Raw genomic sequence first — 22,008 nt, 5'->3', positions numbered from 1 at the left:
CGGACAGGCCGCTTGTCAAGACCCTGCTTCGTTGAACCTGAAGATATCTGACGAACAAGACACCAAGGCCATAACTGAAGAAATAGAAGAGGAAGATAGCGGTTGGCTGGAAACTCGCCAGATCAACGGTCCACGGCAGTGGCGGATCCCTGTTTACCATCCGGCACACTGTAACAGTTTACTGAAGCCTGTCATTGCGCTTCAGTTAACAGACCGTGCCGTCATTTCTTTCTCTCCGTAGGGACGGGCATCATCTTCTTCACCAAGTATTGTACCTCAACAATCTCTTCCCGCGAGTCCGGTCTAAGGATACGGAGCGGGAGCATAGTAGACGAAGTAGTAGATCACGTCAAGGTACGGAAAATAAATTGACACAGATAGAGAGGAGTCTTCTTTGCGATGAACTCACGTACAATGATTGCTCTTCATCTAAATATATAGGGGTAGGAGGTGAAGGGATGAGTACCCACTTAACATCAGGTGTGGAGCACTAGAGGGGCTAGGAGATGCGTCACGACTTGGCCTCCAGTCACACCCACACATGGCTCCGGTTTCCCAACACTTCTTGAGTACTTAGCCGTATATCCATGCCTCAAAACTAAAAAAAAAATGATGAACACACACAACAATGCCTGCTAATTCTGATTGCCCAATAATGATGCACGCGTCACTCGTCCCCGGAAAAAGAGATGGACGGGTCAGGATTATGTATTGACATGAGCATTCTTTACTGGAGCAATGATGAACGCGTTATTCATGCTGTCTTATGACTTCCCTATCTCAAATCATTTCTGTAGATCATAATCACACTCTTTGTCCAGCATCACTTAGGTCTCCAACCTAACACTGTAGACATCTAGCCTTGCGGGTTGCTTGGCCAGAAAATATACCACCATCACGCGTGAGACCTATTATTTGTTCCCTTCCATTTTGTTGAAAACATCATCAAAACTATCCAAAGTACAATCTAAACAATCCACCAAACTGCACGAGTGATAATTTAACCGACAACGATTGGCTTGAGAAAGAGCCCGGTGATGAGGCTCTTGAGGTCACCACCAAATGTGTAGCCATCCCTACCACCGAGGTATATGACTTCTAGCATCTTTGTCAAGTTTACCACAAGTTGTGCCGCTGGCAATGGTGCTGGTTCTATCTCCATACAAGCCTGGTTCATCATCCTCCACGTGTCCTCAGCCAACGCTGAGATCACTGCCACAGCCTCCTCCCCCGCAACGAGGTGCTCCTTCATGTAGCACTCCACGGAGTTGGCCACATCCTTGTTGTTGGTCTTCCCCATCTTGTAAGAAGCGATGTCATTGAGAAAGCGAGTGATCTGCCCGCTTGCGCGGACAATGTTAGGGACATTGACTGCCCAGTCGAACGCCTTCTTGGTTGCTGTGTTGTCCACACCCATGAGCATCACTATGGCCAGTGTGGGGAATCCCAACGACATGTGTGACACCTCTAGGTGCTCCTTGGAGCTGGGGGCATACTTTTCGTTGGACCATTTGGCCTCATGGAGGTAATATTCAGACAATGACTTGATCTGCAACACAGTAACATATGTCAGATATGACGTGGACTTTTACTGAAATATGATGTCACGAGTATATCTTGAAAAATGAAGCTATTGAACTTGATATATTGGATTGGATGCTTTTGATAAGTTTTTACCGCTTCCTCGGCGTAAGATAGACGGTACTTCTCGTGTGGTCCCAAAGTGTCCTCAAACTCTTTGATGTTATCCAGCAATTTGATGTAAAACGTATGCAGATATTCAGGTAGAATAGATGCCGCGCTTCGATCCCATCTACAGTATATCAGGATTTAGGAATCTAAGACAGCGATAAAAGCCAAGATATCGATCACTGCCATTTGATAGTTTGACGAGACTGATTTAAATTTACTTTCACCAGGTTAAGCTTTAGTTCAGTGACATAGTAATAATTGCCCTATATATGTGCACACTAATATTTTGCAAACCTTTGTATAGCTTCATTGAGTTTACAACATTCCTCCAGGGTCGCGTGGACACCGTAGGTGTCATCCATCAGGGATAGCAGACCGAACGTCTTGACAAACATCAGTCGTGTGCGAGAGCTCTCCTCCTCATGGAACACACTGCAGGCCCAGAAATAGTTCTCCACTAGACGATCCCGAGCATAGCTTAGCTTTACATGGTCGTAAAGATCTCTCCACCACCTATAGATTGGACGCATTTTAACCCAAAAAATCATATAATATGTTGGTACATACTAGTAGAAGTTAGCAGGATATACTGCAACAGTCGGTTTCATGGTGTTCCTGGATCGCTGAAGGGAAAGAGGATGCATGCATGGGTAGTCCTGGGTCATGGATGAGATGATGCTATCAACAATAATTATTCAAATGGGGTCACAAATTTGGCTCATTAATGTTAGAGTTGTGTCGAATATTGTGTACAAGGTAGGTTACAGTTGGACTCTGAGTTGTATTATGTTTAGATAGGATATGGAGTCGTGTCCTAGTAGGACACTTGTATCCTAGGCCTCTCATATATAGCGGGGGTAGACACACGATGTAACCTATGCCAACATAATAGCACGGGCATGCGGGGGAGCCGGCGGCGTGTGCCGGCGCCCGGGCGGCCGGGGTGCGGTATTGTGACGGTGTCACGGGGAGGAGCGCCCGTAGTCAGGCCCCGGGGATGTAGCCATGATGGTGAACCTCGTTAACAAATTTCGGTGTCGTGCTCGTGTGATTGTTTGGTCCTCGGTAGATCAACGAAGCGCCTCGGATTTATTCTAACAAGTGGTATCAGAGCAAGGTTTGAGATCGAGGCGACTCATGTTGATCTAGAGGAAGTATCAAGTTTGAGATGCAGCTGGCTGCGGTGGCCGGTGTGGTTCTCGACGAGATTGGATCAGCGGAAGGTTACGCGCGTTGCGGCAGTAGAGACGTGTGGCGATCGGATTGATCGGGCGAGCGTACAGGAGCGCGTGCATGAAGGGACGGTGCGCCGCACGGGCATGCAAGCAACAGGTCGGTTGATTCCATCAATGGGAGCTGCGGAAGCCCCGTGTGTGGGCAGCTGCCCCAGGTGCGCACGGCTGCAGGCGGGCGAACCGAAGCCAACGCGGCTTGTGGGCATGAGCCTAGGACGTGCCAAGCTGGCCCTGGTGGTTAGTTGTGTGCGTGCTTGATGGGCTAGGCCCTTGTGTAGTGCTGATATGATGTGCAACACAGGAGAGGTGAGATCTGTTTTGGACAAAAAGAGGACCAAGTCCTCGTGTGACAGAGAGAGGCAGGATCAAATCAAATTGGTGAAGAAAATTACGTGGTAATACACCAGGAGAGCATGGGCACGGGCAAAGCAATAGCTAGCATCAAGGATTGAGCTAAGGATATTTTTCACACGGTCAGCTATACAAAGAACCATGGCACCAATGGGTACTTGGTTTGAGGTGAAGAAGTTCAACGGGACAGGAAACCTTGGGTTATGGCAGACAAGGATGAAAAATTTGTTGGTGCAATAGGGATGCTTGAAGGCGTTGCAGGAAGTCAGGTCAGCTGAGAAGGAATAATCACGCGATGGACGGAAATTCTTGGAAGACGATTTGGGAGCCTCGAGCGTGTCATGCAGTCGAACAAGTTCGGCTGGGTCGGACTGGACAGTCTGATGGATCGACGCAAGTCGGTTGATATAGAAGACGGTGGTGAGAGCGGCGGCGACGACATAGAAGCGTGATGCCGATGGTGACCGACTTCTGGGCGTGGAAACACGCGGCACAGGCCCGAGGCTTGTGTGGCTTCGACAAGACTATGGCGCAGGATCGATTCAAGACGGTGCACATGAGAGCTTGAAGTCGACGGGGCGCGGGGTGAACTGATCATCTACCATGGAGTCATGTTGAAGGTGGAGCTGGATTGAGGGGCTGCGATGTAATGATTCAGGGAATCAAAGCCTATTCAGCAAGGGGGAAAAGCGAGTGGCACGCAGTTCGGACTGGAGCCCAGTGGTCTGATGGAAGCGTGAAACTCGTCATCGGTCGGTGATGATCGATGGTACTCTGCAGTGGAGGTTGAGTGGTGTGGGTTCGCGGCCCTTGAGACTCGACCAGGACAGCGGAGGCTCGACGCGGTAATAGCGGCGAGGCGTGCGGTATGCACGGGGCATGGAGACGGGCCAGGGCTCTGGTGGTCATACATGTGGTGAGACAACTGCGAATTTGACTCGGGATGACTACAAGCAACGGTGATTCCTTCATGTTTCAAACAGGCGGTCAAGAAAGGAGCGGTGATGTTGAGTTCAGGTAACTCTTATGTGTGACACCCAATATATGAGTTGTTCACTTTCACGCAGGTCAGTGATCAGTGTGTGATGGCGTTGAACTGATGCTCTGGAAGTTGGGAGCATAAACTAGAGTAATAAGGAACTTAATTTTGCTCGAGTGTTGACTGTGGTCAAGAAAAGGAGGGACTACAAGTTGCGGGTGGAGTCATATGGAGTCTTTGGAGTAGTAGCGGTACTCATGGGATAAGCTCAAGTCCAATGTACATGGAAGTTTGACGCATTGGCGAATTCAAGATGGTGAAGAATATTCGCCAAGGTGGAGTTTGTTAGAGTTGTGTCGAATATTGTGTACAAGGTAGGTTATAGTTGGACTCTGAGTTGTATTGTGTTTAGATAGGATATGGAGTCGTGTCCTAGTAGGACACTTGTATTCTAGGCCTCTCATATATAGCGGGGGTAGACACACGATGTAACCTATGCCAACATAATAGCACGGGAACGCGGGGGAGCCGGCGGCGTGTTCCGGTGCCCGGGCGGCTGGGGTGCGGTATTGTGACGGTGTCACGGGGAGGAGCGCCCGTAGTCAGGCCCCGGGATATAGCCATGATGATGAACCTCGTTAACAAATTTCGGTGTCGTGCTCATGTGATTGCTTGGTCCTCGGTAAATCAACGGAGCGCCTCGGATTTATTCTAACAATTAACTAGATTAGTGCTGAACTCGTCGTTTTTGCTTTTCAAATTATGTTTAAATTTTTACATTTGAACTTCTATAACATGGTACATGTATGTTATGTTTACGTACTAAATTATTTTCACGCATTTTCGAAAAGTTGTCGAGTGTTTGTTCGATCGCCGGTGCACTGGTTTCACCACAAGGGCGGTGCACCGGCCGGATATGTCACTCTTTTGGAGCCACTAGGTGTGGTCTTTTTCATGTTTTTTCGTACTCCTTTTACCCCCTCTCTTCATATGAGAGGGAGGGACCATGTTAAAATTGCTTAGGAATTAAAGATAATATCTTCCTCATCTAAGTGGATTGATGTTTTCATATGTATATGTTGCTCTAGAAAGGCGCAACTTTGATTTAAGTTGCACTTTTTCTGAAATCGAATTATTTGGTATAAGAAAATCTCAAGTAGGCTTCCCTCGCCAAAAAAAAAAAAAAACTCAAACAGACTTCCGCGCCAAAAAAAAAAACTCAACCAGACTTACAGTTAGCAAAACCATTAAGGATGAGAAAAACTACAAGGAAGAAATGGGAAAAAATGTCAACTTACAAAGATAGAGCCTTGAGCTCCTTGAGGTGAAGGGACCTGACCAGCTCGAAATCAAGCTTGGAGAGCTCCAACAGCGGTCCGCTGTTTAACTCCACCTGCTCATACTCCCTTATGTAGTTCATTGTTTCCAGCCGCCCCACTGTCCGTGGGAGAGGGATGTCGAGGGCACGTGAGACTTGTTCCGCCATTGGTGGCCTAAGCTTGTTTCTCAATACCTCGAGGTGGTACCTCGAGAAGACGATGACATCGTTTAGTGTGTCCTCGCTAGGTGTCGCCATATGCGCTGCATTGTAAAGGCTCAGCAGGCTTACCGGGTCATTGCGTAGGCTCGGGCTGAAATTTCCAGTCTCGTCCTTGAACTTGTCAAATATATCTGTATGCATTTATGCAAGCTTCATCATATTATATAGTTCAGCTTTTGCATGTTTTCAATGGTACATACCCCCCCCCCCCCCCTCTCAAAATTACTTGAAGTTTTAGGTTTGTTCGAAGTTGAACTTGTTTAAGTTTCACTAACTTTATAGAAGAGTGTGCTAAGATCTACAACACCAAGTGACCGAGATATACTTTATAATCTGATGAGACTAAGTTGGTGTTTTATATTTAATAGACACTCTCTCCGTCCGGAAATACTTGTCGGAGAAACTGATAAAAATTGATGTAGTTACTATGTAAAGATTTGATCAAATTTAAAGAAGTTTAACTTCGGAGTTATGACAAAGGTAGAACTTCAACTAATATGGAACAGCGACATTATATAGCATCATGATGTATGCCTTAATTTGTGATGTTAGCAAGACACGTAATTTATCAATTGATTCCTACCATGTTTCTTCAGATCGAAGAGCAAATAAATCCTAGAACAAACATAAGATAAAATGACAGGTTGAAGATGTTGGGTTGATCTAAGCAACAAAAGTGCAATTTCCGAATCTTGAAGCTCTGTGAAAAATTGTACCTTCTAGACATAAATTTAGAGTGGCATTGAGATCACTGAACTTCTCATCATATATCATTTGCTTGTCTTTATATATATATATATATATATATATATATATATTTGTTGGGTAGAATACTTCTTGTTTTTCTTTTTCTCGGGAGAGAGCACTTCATGTCTATAGATAGAAAATATACTCCCCCATCCAGAAATACTTGTAGTAGAAATGGATACATTAATTTCTTGACGGAGGGAGTATATACCTGCAGATACCCAGAAGCCATGCTGCCTAAGTAGACGAAACCGAAGAGCGGCGACGTGGAGGTCGTGGGGGGAGGTAGTTCCATGCTCGGGCTCCTCGTTCAGGATGCGCCGTAAGGCGGTGCCGATCTCGCCGCGGAAGTGGTAGTCGATGCCGAGTCGCTCGAGCGTTTCCACCAGTGTCACCACATCAGCCACGCTCCTGTCCTCACCGTCCTCGAACAGGCCGCGCACTTGGTCCTTGAGCTGTTCCGCCCTCTCGCGCATGCTCCTCTCCAAGCTCTACACATCACGCAGATCACACACGTAGATTAGAGAGAGAGAGAGAGAGAGAGAGAGAGAGACGGCGACCCATCTGAGAGTGTATGACTGACGAGGCGACATGCGTGCCTGACCTGTGAGAGGGGAGGGTTGTAGGTGACGAAGAAGTCGCCCCACACGCAGGGCTCGAAGGCGCCCATCTCCTGCTTGCCAGGATCAGCAGTAGCAGCAGGCTTGCTCGCAGCCATGTATGCCCGTATCAGCTCGTATATGCCAACCGGCAGGCTAGAGATATTCAGTTGCACTGGTTAATGCTTAATTCATTAACCAGTAGTGCTTGCTCTATTGGCGTGTATATATCTTGTGTGCATGCTCTTCCTAGCAATCGAGTCTCCTATTTATAGAGCAAGCATTGACAAGTTGAGCACATCGACAAGTTGCACACTGGAACACTGCAAGCCTTGTGTCATTTGTGTGAACAGGGGGAGAAGAGAAGTGAAGCAAATATTGGATTCTCATCCATGCCAATTATTACTCCCAAATAGACCAGAGTGAGCATGTGAAAAACACCTTATCACAGATCGATGCGCGTACGCAAGTGCACAGATTTCCAAAGCTGGCCGTGGTAGCTGACATGATGGTATGGGAGATGGAGAGCTGGACTCTAGTTGGTTCGACGGTGTCCCCATTTGGCAAATTGCTCTCCCAGTCTGGCTGACCAAGAAGCTACGTGCGTACGATGGGCGACTCATTGGTCATTGTTCATACCGTGTCGGAGTCGGAGGACACATGAGTTCTGTGAGATACGTCCAGGGAAAAGGGATGCCACAGTTTGATCTGATCACATGTTTTGTTGGCACCCTCTGCCAACAGGATTGTAAGATTAATGCAATCCTTTTCTTTCGCAAAAAAAAACCCACATGTTTTGTTATGTTTACCACATATTTCAGTCTAATCCGCGGCACCATGGGTTGCTAGTCCATTTCTTTCAGGTATTCTGGCTGACAATCAAGGAGAGCATCCTTGCTCTGTTTCGGGAGTTTTTCCAGGGTTTTCAGGATTATCTCGCTAATTCCTAAGGTTCTGGGCGCGGATCGTTACTATGGGGTACGCCAGTAGGGCGAGTCTTATAGCTCCCAGGTTTACCCATTAGAATCAACCGCCTTCATCAAAGGACGGTTCATTCTGGATTGGATCGCCGTTCTTCATGAGGTTATCCATGAAGTCAAGATAAAGGGGCTTAAAGCCGTTCTGTTCAAGATTGACTTCATAAAGCTTATGATGTCATTTGATATCTTCAACATATCTATAAATTTTTATTATTCCATGCTATTATAGTATTAATTTTGGATGTTTTATATAACTTTTGTGATATTTTATATCATTTTCTAGGACTAACCTATTAATTCAGTGCTAAGCGCCAGTTGTTGTTTTCTGTTTTTCAGGAAATTAGTACCAAACGGAGTCCAAACGCTACGAAACTTTTTGACATTTTTTCTAAAAAAAAGAGACCCTAGAAGTTTCGGGAGGAGACCAACGAGAAGCAAGGAGACGACAAGGCAACATGGCACGCCCTGATGCCTTGTGGGCCCCACGTGGCTCTGTTTGACCTAATTTTACATCTAGAAATTCTCTAAAATCGGGAAACCAACAGAGAGACACCCCAAACACTTTTTCCGCCGCCGCAAGTTTCTGTTCTTCCACGACCCCATCTGAAGGCTTTTTCCGGTACTCTGTCGAAGGGGGAATCAATCGCGGAGAGCTTCTACATCATCTTTACTGCCTTCCGATGATGCGTGAGTAGTTCACCACAAACTTACGGGTCCATAGCTAATAGTTAGATGACTTCTTCTCTCTCTTTGATATTCAATACAATGCTCTCCTCGATGTTTTTGAAGTTCTATTCGATGTAATAGTCTTTTGCGGTGTGTTTATTGGAATCAGATGAATTGTGGGTTTATGATCAGATTATTCATGAATATTAATTGAGTCATTTCTAACGTTTTATACATCGTCTTTGATTGCCACCTAGTCGTCTTCTTCAACTTGATTGGACATATGTCACAATGCTAGTCACCTCCAACACTTGGGACGTCACATTAAGATCCAAAAGGGTACAAAGGTGATCTAGGAGTAGATCACCGGATAGCGGTCAAAAATTATCCTTAGAGGAATAAGAAAATGTTTCTCGGTTATGGAGGTGATAAAGAGTTCGACGTAAAGAGTTACGTTGATGCAAGCTTAACACCTATCCGGATAGCTCTGAGTAGAGATACCAGATACGCATAATGGAGCAACAATTTGGAATAGCTCCAAGTGGAACGTGGCAGCAGCATCTACGATATAAAGTTTTGGGAAATACATAGGGATCTGAATATGGCAAGACCCGTTGACTACAACCTCTCTCACAAGCATAACATGATCAAACCCAGAACTTATTGAGTATTAATCACATAGTGATGTGAACTAGATTAGTGACTCTAATAAACTCTTTGGATGTTGGTCACATGGTGATGTGACCTGTGAGTGTTAATCACATGGCGATGTGAACTAGATTATTGACTCTAGTGCAAGTGGGAGACTGTTGGAAATATGCCCTAGAGGCAATAATAAATTGGTTATTATTATATTTCCTTGTTCATGATAATCGTTTATTATCCATGCTAGAATTGTATTGATAGGAAACTCAGATACATGTGTGGATACATAGACAACACCATGTCCCTAGTAAGCCTCTAGTTGACTAGCTCGTTGATCGATAGATGGTTACAGTTTCCTGACCATGGACATTGGATGTCGTTGATAACGGGATCACATCATTAGGAGAATGATGTGATGGACAAGACCCAATCTTAAGCCTAGCACAAGATCGTGTAGTTCGTATGCTAAAGCTTTTCTAATGTCAAGTATCATTTCCTTAGACCATGAGATTGTGCAACTCCCGGATACCGTAGGAGTGCTTTGGGTGTGCCAAACGTCACAACGTAACTGGGTGGCTATAAAGGTACGCTACAGGTATCTCCGAAAGTGTCTGTTGGGTTGGCACGAATCGAGACTGGGATTTGTCACTCCGTGTAAACGGAGAGGTATCTCTGGGCCCACTCGGTAGGACATCATCATAATGTGCACAATGTGACCAAGGAGTTGATCACGGGATGATGTGTTACGGAACGAGTAAAGAGACTTGTCGGTAACAAGATTGAACAAGGTATCGGGATACCGACGATCGAATCTCGGGCAAGTATCGTACCGCTAGACAAAGGGAATTGTATACGGGATTGATTGAATCCTTGACATCGTGGTTCATCTGATGAGATCATCGTGGATCATGTGGGAGCCAACATGGGTATCCAGATCCCGCTGTTGGTTATTGACCGGAGAGTTGTCTCGGCCATGTCTGCATGACTCCCGAGCCCGTAGGGTCTACACACTTAAGGTTCGATGACGCTAGGGTTATAGGGAAAGTATGTACGCGGTTACCGAATGTTGTTCGGAGTCCCGGATGAGATATCAGACGTCACGAGGAGTTCCGGAATGGTCCAGAGGTAAAGATTGATATATAGGAAGTATGGTTTTGGCCACCGGAAGTGTTCCGGGCATCACCGGTAGTGTACCGGGACCACCGGAGGGGTCCGGGGGTCCACCAGGTGGGGCCACCAGCCCCGGAGGCCTACATGGGCCAATAGTGGGAAGGGACCAGCCCCTAGGTGGGCTGGGGCGCCTCCCACCAAGGCCGAAGGCGCCTCCAAGAGGGGAAGGGGGCAAACCCTAGGGCAGATGGGCCCTAAGGCCCACCCTAGGTGCGCCTCCCCCTCTCCCCCTTGTGGCCGCCACCCTAGATGGGATTTAGGGCTGCCGCACCCCTTGGGGTGGGAACCCTAGCTGGGGGCGCAGCCCTCCCTCTCCCCCTATATATAGTGGAGGCAAAGGGGCAGCCCAACACACGATTCAATCTCCCTGTTGGCGCAGCCCTACCCCTCTCCCTCCTCGTCTCTCGTAGTGCTTGGCGAAGCCCTGCTGGAGTTCCGCGCTCCTCCACCACCACCACGCCGTCGTGCTGCTGCTGGACGGAGTCTTCCCCAACCTCTCCTTCTCCCCTTGCTAGATCAAGGTGTGGGAGACGTCACCGGGCTGTACGTGTGTTGAACGCGGAGGCGCCGTCCGTTCGGCGCTAGATCGGAATCAACCGTGATCTGAGTCGCCGCGAGTACGACTCCTTCATCCGCGTTATTGCAACGCTTCCGCTTAGCGATCTACAAGGGTATGTAGATGCACTCCCCTTCCCCTCGTTGCTAGATTACTCCATAGATTGATCTTGGTGATGCGTAGAAAATTTTAAATTTCTGCTACGATCCCCAACAAACACCACAACGTAATGGTTTGTCCGAACATCGTAATCGCACCCTATTGGATATGGTACGATCTATGATGTCTCTTACCGATCTACCGCTATCATTTTGGGGTTATGCTATAGAGACTGCCGCATTCACTTTAAATAGGGCTCTGTCAAAATCCGTTGAGATGACACTGCATGAATTGTGGTTTGGCAAGAAACCTAAGCTGTCGTTTCTGAAAGTTTGGGGATGCGATGCTTATGTCAAGAAACTTCAACCTGAAAAGCTCGAACCCAAATTGGAAAAATGCGTCTTCATAGGATACCCTAAAGAAACTATTGGGTATACCTTCTATCTGAGATCCGAAGGCAAGACCTTTGTTGCCAAGAATGGATCCTTTCTAGAGAAAGAGTTTCTCTCGAAAGAAGTAAGTGGGAGGAAAGTAGAACTTGATGAAGTATTGCCTCTTGAACCGGAGAGTGGCGCAGCTCAAGAAATTGTTCCTGAGGTGTCTGTACCGACTAGGGACGAAGATAATGATGATGATCATGAAACTTCAGATCGAGTTGCTACTGAACTTCGAAGGTCCACAAGGACGCGTTCCGCACCAGAGTGGTATGGCAACCCTGTCCTGGAAATCATGTTGTCGGACAATGCTGAACCTTCGAACTATGAAGAAGCGATGGCGGGCCCAGATTCCAACAAATGGCTGGAAGCCATGAAATCCGAGATAGGATCCATGTATGAAAACGAAGTATGGACTTTGACTGACTTTCCCGTTGATCAGCGAGCCATAGAAAATAAATGGATCTTTAAGAAGAAGACAGACGCGGATGGTAATGTGACCATCTATAAAGCTCGGCTTGTGGCTAAGGGTTATCGACAAGTTCAAGGGGTTGACTACGATGAGACTTTCTCACCCATAGAGAAGCCGAAGTCCGTCCGAATCATGTTAGCAATTGCCGCATTCTATGATTATGAGATATGGCAAATGGACGTCAAAACGACATTCCTTAATGGTTTCCTTAAGGAAGAATTGTATATGATACAGCTGGAAGGTTTTGTCGATCCTAAGAATGCTGACAAGGTGTGCAAGCTCCAACGCTCAATCTATGGGCTGGTGCAAGCATCTCGGAGTTGGAACATTCATTTTGATGAGATGATCAAAGCGTTTGGGTTTACGCAGACTTATGGAGAAGCCTGCGTTTACAAGAAAGTGAGTGGGATCTCTGTAGCATTTATCATATTGTATGTGGATGACATACTATTGATGGGAAATGATATAGAATTCTTGGAAAGCATAAAGGCCTACTTGAACAAGTGTTTTTCAATGAAGGACCTTGGAGAAGCTGCTTACATATTAGGCATCAAGATCTATAGAGATAGATCGAGACGCCTCATTGGTCTTTCACAGAGTACGTACCTTGACAAGATATTGAAGAAGTTCAATATGGATCAGTCCAAGAAGGGGTTCTTGCATGTATTGCAAGGTGTGAGATTGATCACAGCTCAATGCCCGACCACGGCAGAAGATAGAGAAAAGATGAGTGTCGTCCCCTATGCCTCGGCCATAGGGTCTATCATGTATGCCATGCTGTGTACTAGACCTGATGTAAACCTTGCCGTAAGTTTGGTAGGAAGGTACCAAAGTAATCCCGGCATGGAACACTGGACAGCGGTCAAGAATATCCTGAAGTACTTGAAAAGGACTAAGGATATGTTTCTCGTCTATGGAGGTGACGAAGAGCTCGTCGTAAAGGGTTACGTCGATGCTAGCTTTGACACAGATCTGGATGACTCTAAGTCACAAACTGGATACGTGTATATTTTGAATGGTGGGGCACTCAGCTGGTGCAGTTGCAAGCAAAGCGTCGTGGCGGGGTCTACATGTGAAGCGGAGTACATGGCATCCTCGGAGGCAGCACAAGAATCAATCTGGGTGAAGGAGTTCATTACCGACCTAGGAGTTATTCCCAATGCGTCGGGCCCGATGACTCTCTTCTGTGACAACACTGGAGCTATTGCCCTTGCCAAGGAGCCCAGGTTTCACAGGAAGACCAGGCATATCAAGCGTCGCTTCAACCCCATTCATGAAAATGTTCAAAATGGAGACATAGATATTTGCAAAGTGCATACGGACCTGAATGTCGCAGATCTGTTGACTAAACCTCTTCCTCGAGCAAAACATGATCAACACCAGAACTCTATGGGTGTTCGATTCATCACAATGTAACTAGATTATTGACTCTAGTGCAAGTGGGAGACTGTTGGAAATATGCCCTAGAGGCAATAATAAAATGTTATTATTATATTTCCTTGTTCCTGATAATTGTCTATTATTCATGCTATAATTGTGTTATCCGGAAATCGTAATACATGTGTGAATATATAGACCACAACATGTCCCTAGTGAGCCTCTAGTTGACTAGCTCATTGATCAATAGATAGTCATGGTTTCCTGACTATGGACATTAGATGTCATTGATAACGGGATCACATCATTAGAAGAATGATGTGATGGACAAGACCCAATCTTAAGCATAGCACAAGATCGTGTAGTTCGTCTGCTAGAGCTTTTCGAATGTCAAGTATCTTTTCCTTAGACCATGAGATTGTGCAACTCCCGGATACTGTAGGAATACTTTGGGTGTGCCAAACGTCACAACGTAACTGGGTGACTATAAAGGTGCACTACGGGTATCTCCGAAAGTGTCTGTTGGGTTGGCACGAATCGAGACTGGGATTTGTCACTCCGCATGACGGAGAGGTATGTCTGGGCCCACTCGGTAAAACATCATCGTAATGAGCTCAATGTGACTAAGGGTTGGTCACAGGATGATGTGTTACGGAACGAGTAAAGTGACTTGTCGGTAACGAGATTGAACGAGGTATTGGAATACCGACGATCGAATCTCGGGCAAGTAACATACCGATTGACAAAGGGAATTGAATACGGGATTGATTGAATCCTCGACATCGTGGTTCATCCAATGAGATCATCGTGGAACATGTGGGAGCCAACATGGGTATCCAGATTCCTCTGTTGGTTATTGACCGGAGAGTCGTCTCGGTCATGTCTTCTTGTCTCCTGAACCCGTAGGGTCTACACACTTAAGGTTCGGTGACGCTAGGGTTGTAGAGATATTAGTATGCGGTAACCCAAAAGTTGTTCGGAGTCCCGGATGAGATCCCGGACGTCACGAGTAGTTCCGGAATGGTCCGGAGGTGAAGATTTATATATAGGAAGTCCAGTTTCGGCCATCGGGAAAGTTTCGGGGGTAATCGGTATTGTACCGGGACCACCGAAAGGGTCCCGGGGGTCCACCGGGTGGGGCCACCTATCCCGGAGGGCCCCATGGGATGAAGTGGGAGGGGAACCAGCCCCTGGTGGGCTGGTGCGCCCCCCAAGGGCCTCCCCCTGCGCCTAGGGTTGGAAACCCTAGGGGTGGGGGGCGCCCCACTTGGCTTGGGGGGCAAGTCCCCCTTGGCCGCCGCCCCCCCTTGGAGATCCCATCTCCTAGGGACGGCGCCCCCCTAGGGGCCCTATATATAGTGGGGGGAGAGCAGCCGCACCCAAGTATCTAGCACCTCCCTCTCCCCCCGTGACACCTCTCCCTCTCGTTGGTGCTTGGCGAAGCCCTGCCGAGATCACCGCTGCTTCCACCACCACGCCGTCGTGCTGCTAGATCTCCATCAACCTCTCCTTCCCCTTGCTGGATCAAGAAGGAGGAGACGTCTTCCCAACCGTACGTGTGTTGAACGCGGCGGTGCCGTCCGTTCGGCGCTTGGTCATCGGTGATTTGGATCACGACGAGTACGACTCCATCAACCCCGTTCTCTTGAACGCTTCCGCTCGCGATCTACAAGGGTATGTAGATGCACTCCCCTATCCCTCGTTGCTAGATGACTCCATAGATTGATCTTGGTGATGCATAGAAAAATTTAAAATTATGCTACGTTCCCCAACAATAACAATTATTCTTAACTTAAATGAATAACCGTATTGCAATAAACATGATCAGATCATGTTCATGCTCAACGCAAACACCAAATAACACTTATTTAGGTTCAACACTAATCCCGAAAGTATAGGGAGTGTGCGATGATGATCATATCATTCTTGGAACTACTTCCAACACACATCGTCACTTCACCCTTAACTAGTCTCTGTTCATTCTGCAACTCTTGTTTCAAGTTACTACTCTTAGCAACTAAACTAGTATCAAATACCGAGGGGTTGCTATAAACACTAGTAAAGTACACATCAATAACATGTATATCCAATATAACTTTTTTCACCTCGCCGTCCTTCTTATCCGCCAAATACTTGGGGCAGTTCCGCTTCTAGTGACCAGTCCCTTTGCAGTAGAAGCACTCAGTCTCAGGCTTAGGTCCAGACTTGGGCTTCTTCACTTGAGCAGCAACTTGCTTGACGTTCTTCTTGAAGTTCCTTTTTCCCTTTGCCCTTATTGAAACTAGTGGTCTTTGTCAACCACCAACACTTGATGCTTTTCTTGATTTCTACCTTCGTCGATTTCAGCATCACGAAGAGCTTGGGAATTACTTTTGTCATCCCTTTCATATTATAGTTCATCACTAAGTTCTAGTAACTCCGTGATAGTGACTAGAGAACTTTTTCAATTACTCTCTTATCTGGAAGATTAACTCCCACTTGATTCAAGCAGTTGTAGTACTCAGACAATCTAAGCACATGCTCACTGGTTGAGCTATTCTCCTCCATCTTGTAGGCAAAGTACTGTCAGAGGTCTCATACCTCTCAACACGGGCATGATTATGAAATACCAATTTCAACTCTTGGAACATTGTATATGCTCCATGGCATTCAAAACATCTTTGAAGCCCTGATTCTAAGCCGTTAAGCATGGTGCACTAAACTATCAAGTAGTCATCATATTGAGCTAGCCAAATGTTCATAACGTCTGCATCTGCTCCTGCAATAGGTTAGTCACCTAGCGGTGCATCAAGGACATAATTCTTCTGTGCAACAATGAGGATAAACCTCAGATCACGGACCCAGTCTGCATCATTGCTACTATCATCTTTCAACTTAGTTTTCTCTAGGAGCACATATAAAACGCGAGCTATTGAACTACAACATAGATATGCAAATACTATCAGGACTAAGTTCATGATAAATTAAAGTTCAATTAATCATATTACTTAAGAACTCCCACTTAGATAGACATCCCTCTAATCATCTAAGTGATCACGTGATCCATATCAACTAAACCATAAACGATCATCACGTGAAATGGAGTAGTTTTCAATGGTGAACATCATTATGTTGATCTTATCTACTATATGATTCACGCTCGAACTTTCGGTCTCTAGTGTTCCAAGGCCATATCTGCATATGCTAGGCTCGTCAAGTTTAACCCGAGTATTTCTGCGTGTGCAAAACTGGCTTGCACCCGTTGTAGATGGACGTAGAGCTTATCACACCCGATCATCACGTGGTGTCTGGGCACGACGAACTTTGGCAACGGTGCATACTCAGGGAGAACACTTTTATCTTGAAATTTAGTGAGAGATCATCTTATAATGCTACCGTCAATCAAAGCAAGATAAGATGCATAAAAGATAAACATCACATGCAATCAATATAAGTGATATGATATGGCCATCATCATCTTGTGCTTGTGATCTCCATCTCCAAAGCACCGTCATGATCACCATCGTCACCGGCGCGACACCTTGATCTCCATCGTAGCATCGTTGTCGTCTCGCCAAACTTATGCTTCCACGACTATTGCTACCGCTTAGTGATAAAGTAAAGCATTACAGGGCGACTGCATTGCATACAATAAAGCGACAACCATATGGCTCCTGCCAGTTGCCAATAACTCGGTTACAAAACATGATCATCTCATACAATAAAATTTAGCATCATGTCTTGACCATATCACATCACAACATGCCCTGCAAAAACAAGTTAGATGTCCTCTACTTTGTTGTTGCAAGTTTTACGTGGCTGCTACGGGCTTAGCAAGAACTGTTCTTACCTACGCATCAAAACCACAACGATAGTTTGTCAAGTTGGTGTTGTTTTAACCTTCGCAAGGACCGGGCGTAGCCACACTCGGTTCAACTAAAGTTGGAGAAACTGACACCCGCGAGTCACCTGTGTGCAAAGCACGTCGGTAGAACCAGTCTCGCGTAAGCGTACGCGTAATGTCGGTCTGGGCCGCTTCATCCAACAATACCGTCGAACCAAAGTATGACATGATGGTAAGCAGTATGACTTATATCGCCCACAACTCACTTGTGTTCTACTCGTGCATATGACATCTACGCATATAACCTAGCTCTGATACCACTGTTGGGGAATGTAGTAATTTCACAAAATTTCCTACGCACACGCAAGATCATGGTGATGCATAGCAACGATAGGGGAGAGTGTTGTCCATGTACCCTCGTAGACCGAAAGCAGAAGCGTTAGCACAATGCGGTTGATGTAGTCGTACGTCTTCACGATCCGACCGATCAAGTACCAAACGTACGGCACCTCCGAGTTCAGCACACGTTCAGCCCGATGACGTCCCTCGAACTCCGATCCAGCCGAGTGTTGAGGGAGAGTTTCGTCAGCACGACGGCGTGGTGACGATGTTGATGTTCTACCGACGCAGGGCTTTGCCTAAGCACCGCTACAGTATTATCGAGGTGTACTATGGTGGAGGGGGGCACCGCACACGGCTAAAAGATCAACTTGATCAATTGTTGTGTCTATGGGGTGCCCCCTGCCCCCGTATATAAAGGAGCAAGGGGGGTGCGGCCGGCCAGGGAGAGGGTGCGCCATGAGGAGTCCTACTCCCACCGGGAGTAGGACTCCCCCCTTTCCTAGTTGGAATAGGATTCGGGAGGGGGAAAGAGGAGGGAGAGAAGGAAGGGGGGCGCCGCCCCCTCTCCTTGTCCTATTCGGACTAGGGGGAGGGGCGCGCAGCCCAGCCCAGGACGCCTCTCCTCTTCTCCGTAAAGGCCCACTAAGGCCCATTTACCTCCCAGGGGGTTCCGGTAACCTCCCGGTACTCCGGTAAAATCCCGATTTCACCCGGAACACTTCCGATATCCAAACATAGGCTTCCAATATATCAATATTCATGTCTCGACCATTTCGAGACTCCTCGTCATGTCCGTGATCACATCCGGGACTCCGAACAACCTTCAGTACATCAAAACATATAAACTCATAATATAACCGTCATCGAAACGTTAAGCGTGCGGACCCTACGGGTTCGAGAACTATGTAGACATGACCGAGACATGTCTCCGGTCAATAACCAATAGCGGAACCTGGATTTTCATATTGGCTCCCACATATTCTACAAAGATCTTTATCGATCAAACCGCATAACAACATACATTGTTCCCTTTGTCATCGGTATATTACTTGCCCGAGATTCGATCGTTGGTATCTCAATACCTAGTTCAATCTCGTTACAGGCAAGTCTCTTTACTCATTCCGTAATACATCATCCCGCAACTAACTCATTAGTTGCAATGCTTGCAAGGCTTATAGTGATGTGCATTACCAAGTGGGCCTAGAGATACCTCTCCGACAATCGGAGTGACAAATCCTAATCTCGAAATACGCCAACCCAACAAGTACCTTCGGAGACACCTGTAGAGAACCTTTATAATCACCCAGTTACGTTGTGACGTTTGGTGGCACACAAAGTGTTCCTCCGGTAAACGGGAGTTGCATAATCTCATAGTCATAGGAACATGTATAAGTCATGAAGAAAGCAATAGCAACAAACTAAACGATCAAGTGCTAAGCTAACAGAATGGGTCAAGTCAATCACATCATTCTCCTAATGATGTGATCCTGTTAAACAAATGACAACTCATGTCTATGGTTAGGAAACATAACCATCTTTGATCAACGAGCTAGTCAAGTAGAGGCATACTAGTGACACTCTGTTTGTCTATGTATTCACACATGTATTATGTTTCCGATTAATACAATTCTAGCATGAATAATAAACATTTATCATGAAATAAGGAAATAAATAATAACTTTATTATTGCCTCTAGGGCATATTTTCTTCACCTAAGCCGGGTCTGGTGCCTTGGCAACTCAGATTTGGTGGCTCAACAGGTGTTAGGCAAGTGCGATTCCAAGGACCCTCTCATGGCAGCTTATCGCCGTGAAGTTGATACTGTTGCAGGACATTTAAAAGGTTATCAGATGGAACACATTGACCGTAGGAAGAACGAAGCAGCTGATGCTTTAAGCCGGTTGGAAGTACGACTTAGATGCATAACCGCATTGAAAGCAATGTCGCAAGTGAGGTAATCTTCACACAACCCATGTAATACATAAGGGAAAAGATACATAGTTGGCTTACAATCGCCACTTCACACAAATACATGAATAAAGCATTACATCATCCAAATACAATCAGGGCCCGACTATGGAACCAAAATAAAAGAAGAACCCCAAATGCGACAAGGTCCCCGATCAACCCCAACTGGGCTCCACTACTGATCAACTAGAACGAAACAACACAAATGACAAGATCTTCATCGAGCTCCTCCTTGAGCTTCGTTGCGTCATCTGCACGGACTCATCGGCACCTGCAAGCTGGTTTTGGAAGTATCTGTGAGTCACGGGGACTCAGCAATCTCGCACCCTCGTGATCAAGACTATTTAAGCTTATGGGTAAGGTAAAGGTATGAGGTGGAGCTGCAGCAAGCGACTAGCATATATGGTGGCCAACATACGCAAATGAGAGCGAGAAGAGAAAGCAAAGCACGATCGAGAAACTATGATCAAGAAGTGATCCTAGAACAACCTACGTCAAGCATAACACCAACACCGTGTTCACTTCCCGGACTCCGCCGGAAAGAGACCATCATGGTTACACACGTGGTTGATGCATTGTAATTAAGGTCAACTTCAGGTTTTCTACAACCGTACATTAACAAATTCCCATCTGCCCATAACCACGGGCACGGCTTTCGAAAGTTCAAAACCCTGCAGGGGTGTCCCAATTTAGCCCATCACAAGCTCTCACGGTCAACGAAGGATATTCCTTCTAGCGGGAAGACCCGATCAGACTCGGAATCCCGGTTACAAGACATTTCGACAATGATAAAACAAATCCAGCAACATCGCCCGATTGTGCCGACAAATCCTGATAGGAGCTGCACATATCTCGTTCTCAGGGCACACTCAGATGAGCGCTCCATACAACTAAAACCAAACCTCGAGTTCCCCCGAGGGGGCGCTGCACATGACTCTAGTTTGGACCAACACTCAGAGGAGCACTGGCCGGGGGGGGGGGGGTAAAATAATGATGACCCTCAGGAGAGCGACTCCCAAGGGAAAAGAAAAGGCTAGGTGGAAAATGGTAAAACCAATGTTGGGCATTGCTGGAGGAGTTTTATTCAAGGCGAACTGTCAAGGGGTTCCCATAATAGCCCAACCGCGTAAGGAACGCAAAATCCGGGAACATAACACCGATATGACGGAAACTAGGGCGGCAAGAGTGGAACAAAACACCAGGCATAAGGCCGAGCCTTCCACCCTTTACCATGTATATAGATGCATTAATTAAATAAGATATATTGTGATATCCCAACAAGTAAACATGTTCCAACAAGGAACAACATCTCCATGTTCCAACAAGGAACAAACTTCAATCTTCACCTGCAACTAACAACGCTATAAGAGGGGCTGACCAAAGTGGTAACATAGCCAAACAACGGTTTGCTAGGACAAGGTGGGTTAGAGGCTTGGCTCAACAATATGAGAGGCATGATAAGCAAGTGGTAGGTATCGCAGCATAGGCATAACAAAAGAGCGAGCAACTAGCAAGCAAAGATAGAAGTGACTTCGAGGGTATGATCATCTTGCCTGAGATCCCGCAAGGGAGAAGAACGAGTTCATGAAGAAGACAAACGGACGTAGTCGAACGGATCCTCACAAACGCGACGTTACCGGATCCAACCCAAAGAAGCAACACCGGAAAGAAGCAAACAATCATGGTAAACAACCATCACATAATCATGGCATGATGCACAAACAAGTATGATGCATGTTCGGTTTAATGAAGCATGGCACGGCAAAGTGCACAAACAATCCTACAAATTAAGTGGAGCTCAATATGCAACTCCGTTGCATATTGACGAAACACCACATTCAAGTTATTTAGTTCGATCTCGTTTATGTACCCAACAATATTAAATGTTATTAAGCATGGCAAGAGGTGTAGCATAAAAGAAACTATCTAACTAAGCAATTTAAATGAGGCCGGAAGCAACGAACAACAATTCCGGTAACTCCTCATGTGCATATATTAGGTTTGGTACTGTTCTTCCCTAAACCATATTCTAGAGTTGTTAAACATGCAAGATGATGCCACCATGTTAAACTAGGAAAAATTCTACCCCATTTACATATAAAGATTATTAAAATCCGAGTTACGGTTATTTAGTTATGAATTAAATTATTTTAGCATGTTATTTAAGCAAATTAAAGCAAACAGCAAGTTAAAAACCTCAAACATGCATGAAAGTTGGATATTGTGAAACTAGATGAAATTCTAGTCAAGTTAGATATATAAATCATTTCCATCCGATGCACGGTTTGAGAGTTATGTTATGCATGAACTAGGAGGACTTTTCTGTAAAACTT

At 46.1% G+C, this 22,008-nt stretch overlaps 1 protein-coding gene across 1 annotated transcript; it reads right to left on the bottom strand.

Annotated features, from left to right (window-relative positions):
- Positions 1 to 909: 909 nt before the first annotated feature.
- Positions 910 to 7,369, bottom strand: LOC125552526 (eudesmanediol synthase-like). Its single transcript, XM_048716124.2, has 6 exons — positions 7,149 to 7,369; positions 6,756 to 7,035; positions 5,556 to 5,928; positions 1,987 to 2,205; positions 1,678 to 1,813; positions 910 to 1,549 (listed from the first exon to the last, which is right to left on the bottom strand). Exons 1-6 carry the CDS (start codon positions 7,260 to 7,262, stop codon positions 1,001 to 1,003), a joined length of 1,671 nt encoding a protein of 556 aa, XP_048572081.2. The 5' UTR covers positions 7,263 to 7,369; the 3' UTR covers positions 910 to 1,000.
- Positions 7,370 to 22,008: the final 14,639 nt, after the last annotated feature.

The sequence above is a fragment of the Triticum urartu genome, chromosome 4A, assembly GCF_056163025.1.
Source record: "Triticum urartu cultivar PI428250 chromosome 4A, HENAU_Tu73, whole genome shotgun sequence".
In the NCBI taxonomy this organism is placed as follows: Eukaryota; Viridiplantae; Streptophyta; class Magnoliopsida; order Poales; family Poaceae; genus Triticum; species Triticum urartu.
The sequence above is the reverse complement of the archived record's forward strand: the minus strand, read 5'-3'. Positions and strand labels throughout refer to the sequence as shown.

Bases quoted from the DNA above. Each gene is read 5' to 3' on its own strand.
- LOC125552526 (XM_048716124.2), bottom strand. From the start codon at position 7,262: ATGGCTGCGAGCAAGCCTGCTGCTACTGCTGATCCTGGCAAGCAGGAG. The intron at 7,036-7,148 runs GTCAGGCACGCA...CGTGATGTGTAG, and splicing joins ACAACCCTCCCCTCTCACAG to AGCTTGGAGAGGAGCATGCG. The intron at 2,206-5,555 runs GTAAGTTGACAT...TCCAATCTATAG, and splicing joins GAGCTCAAGGCTCTATCTTT to GTGGTGGAGAGATCTTTACG.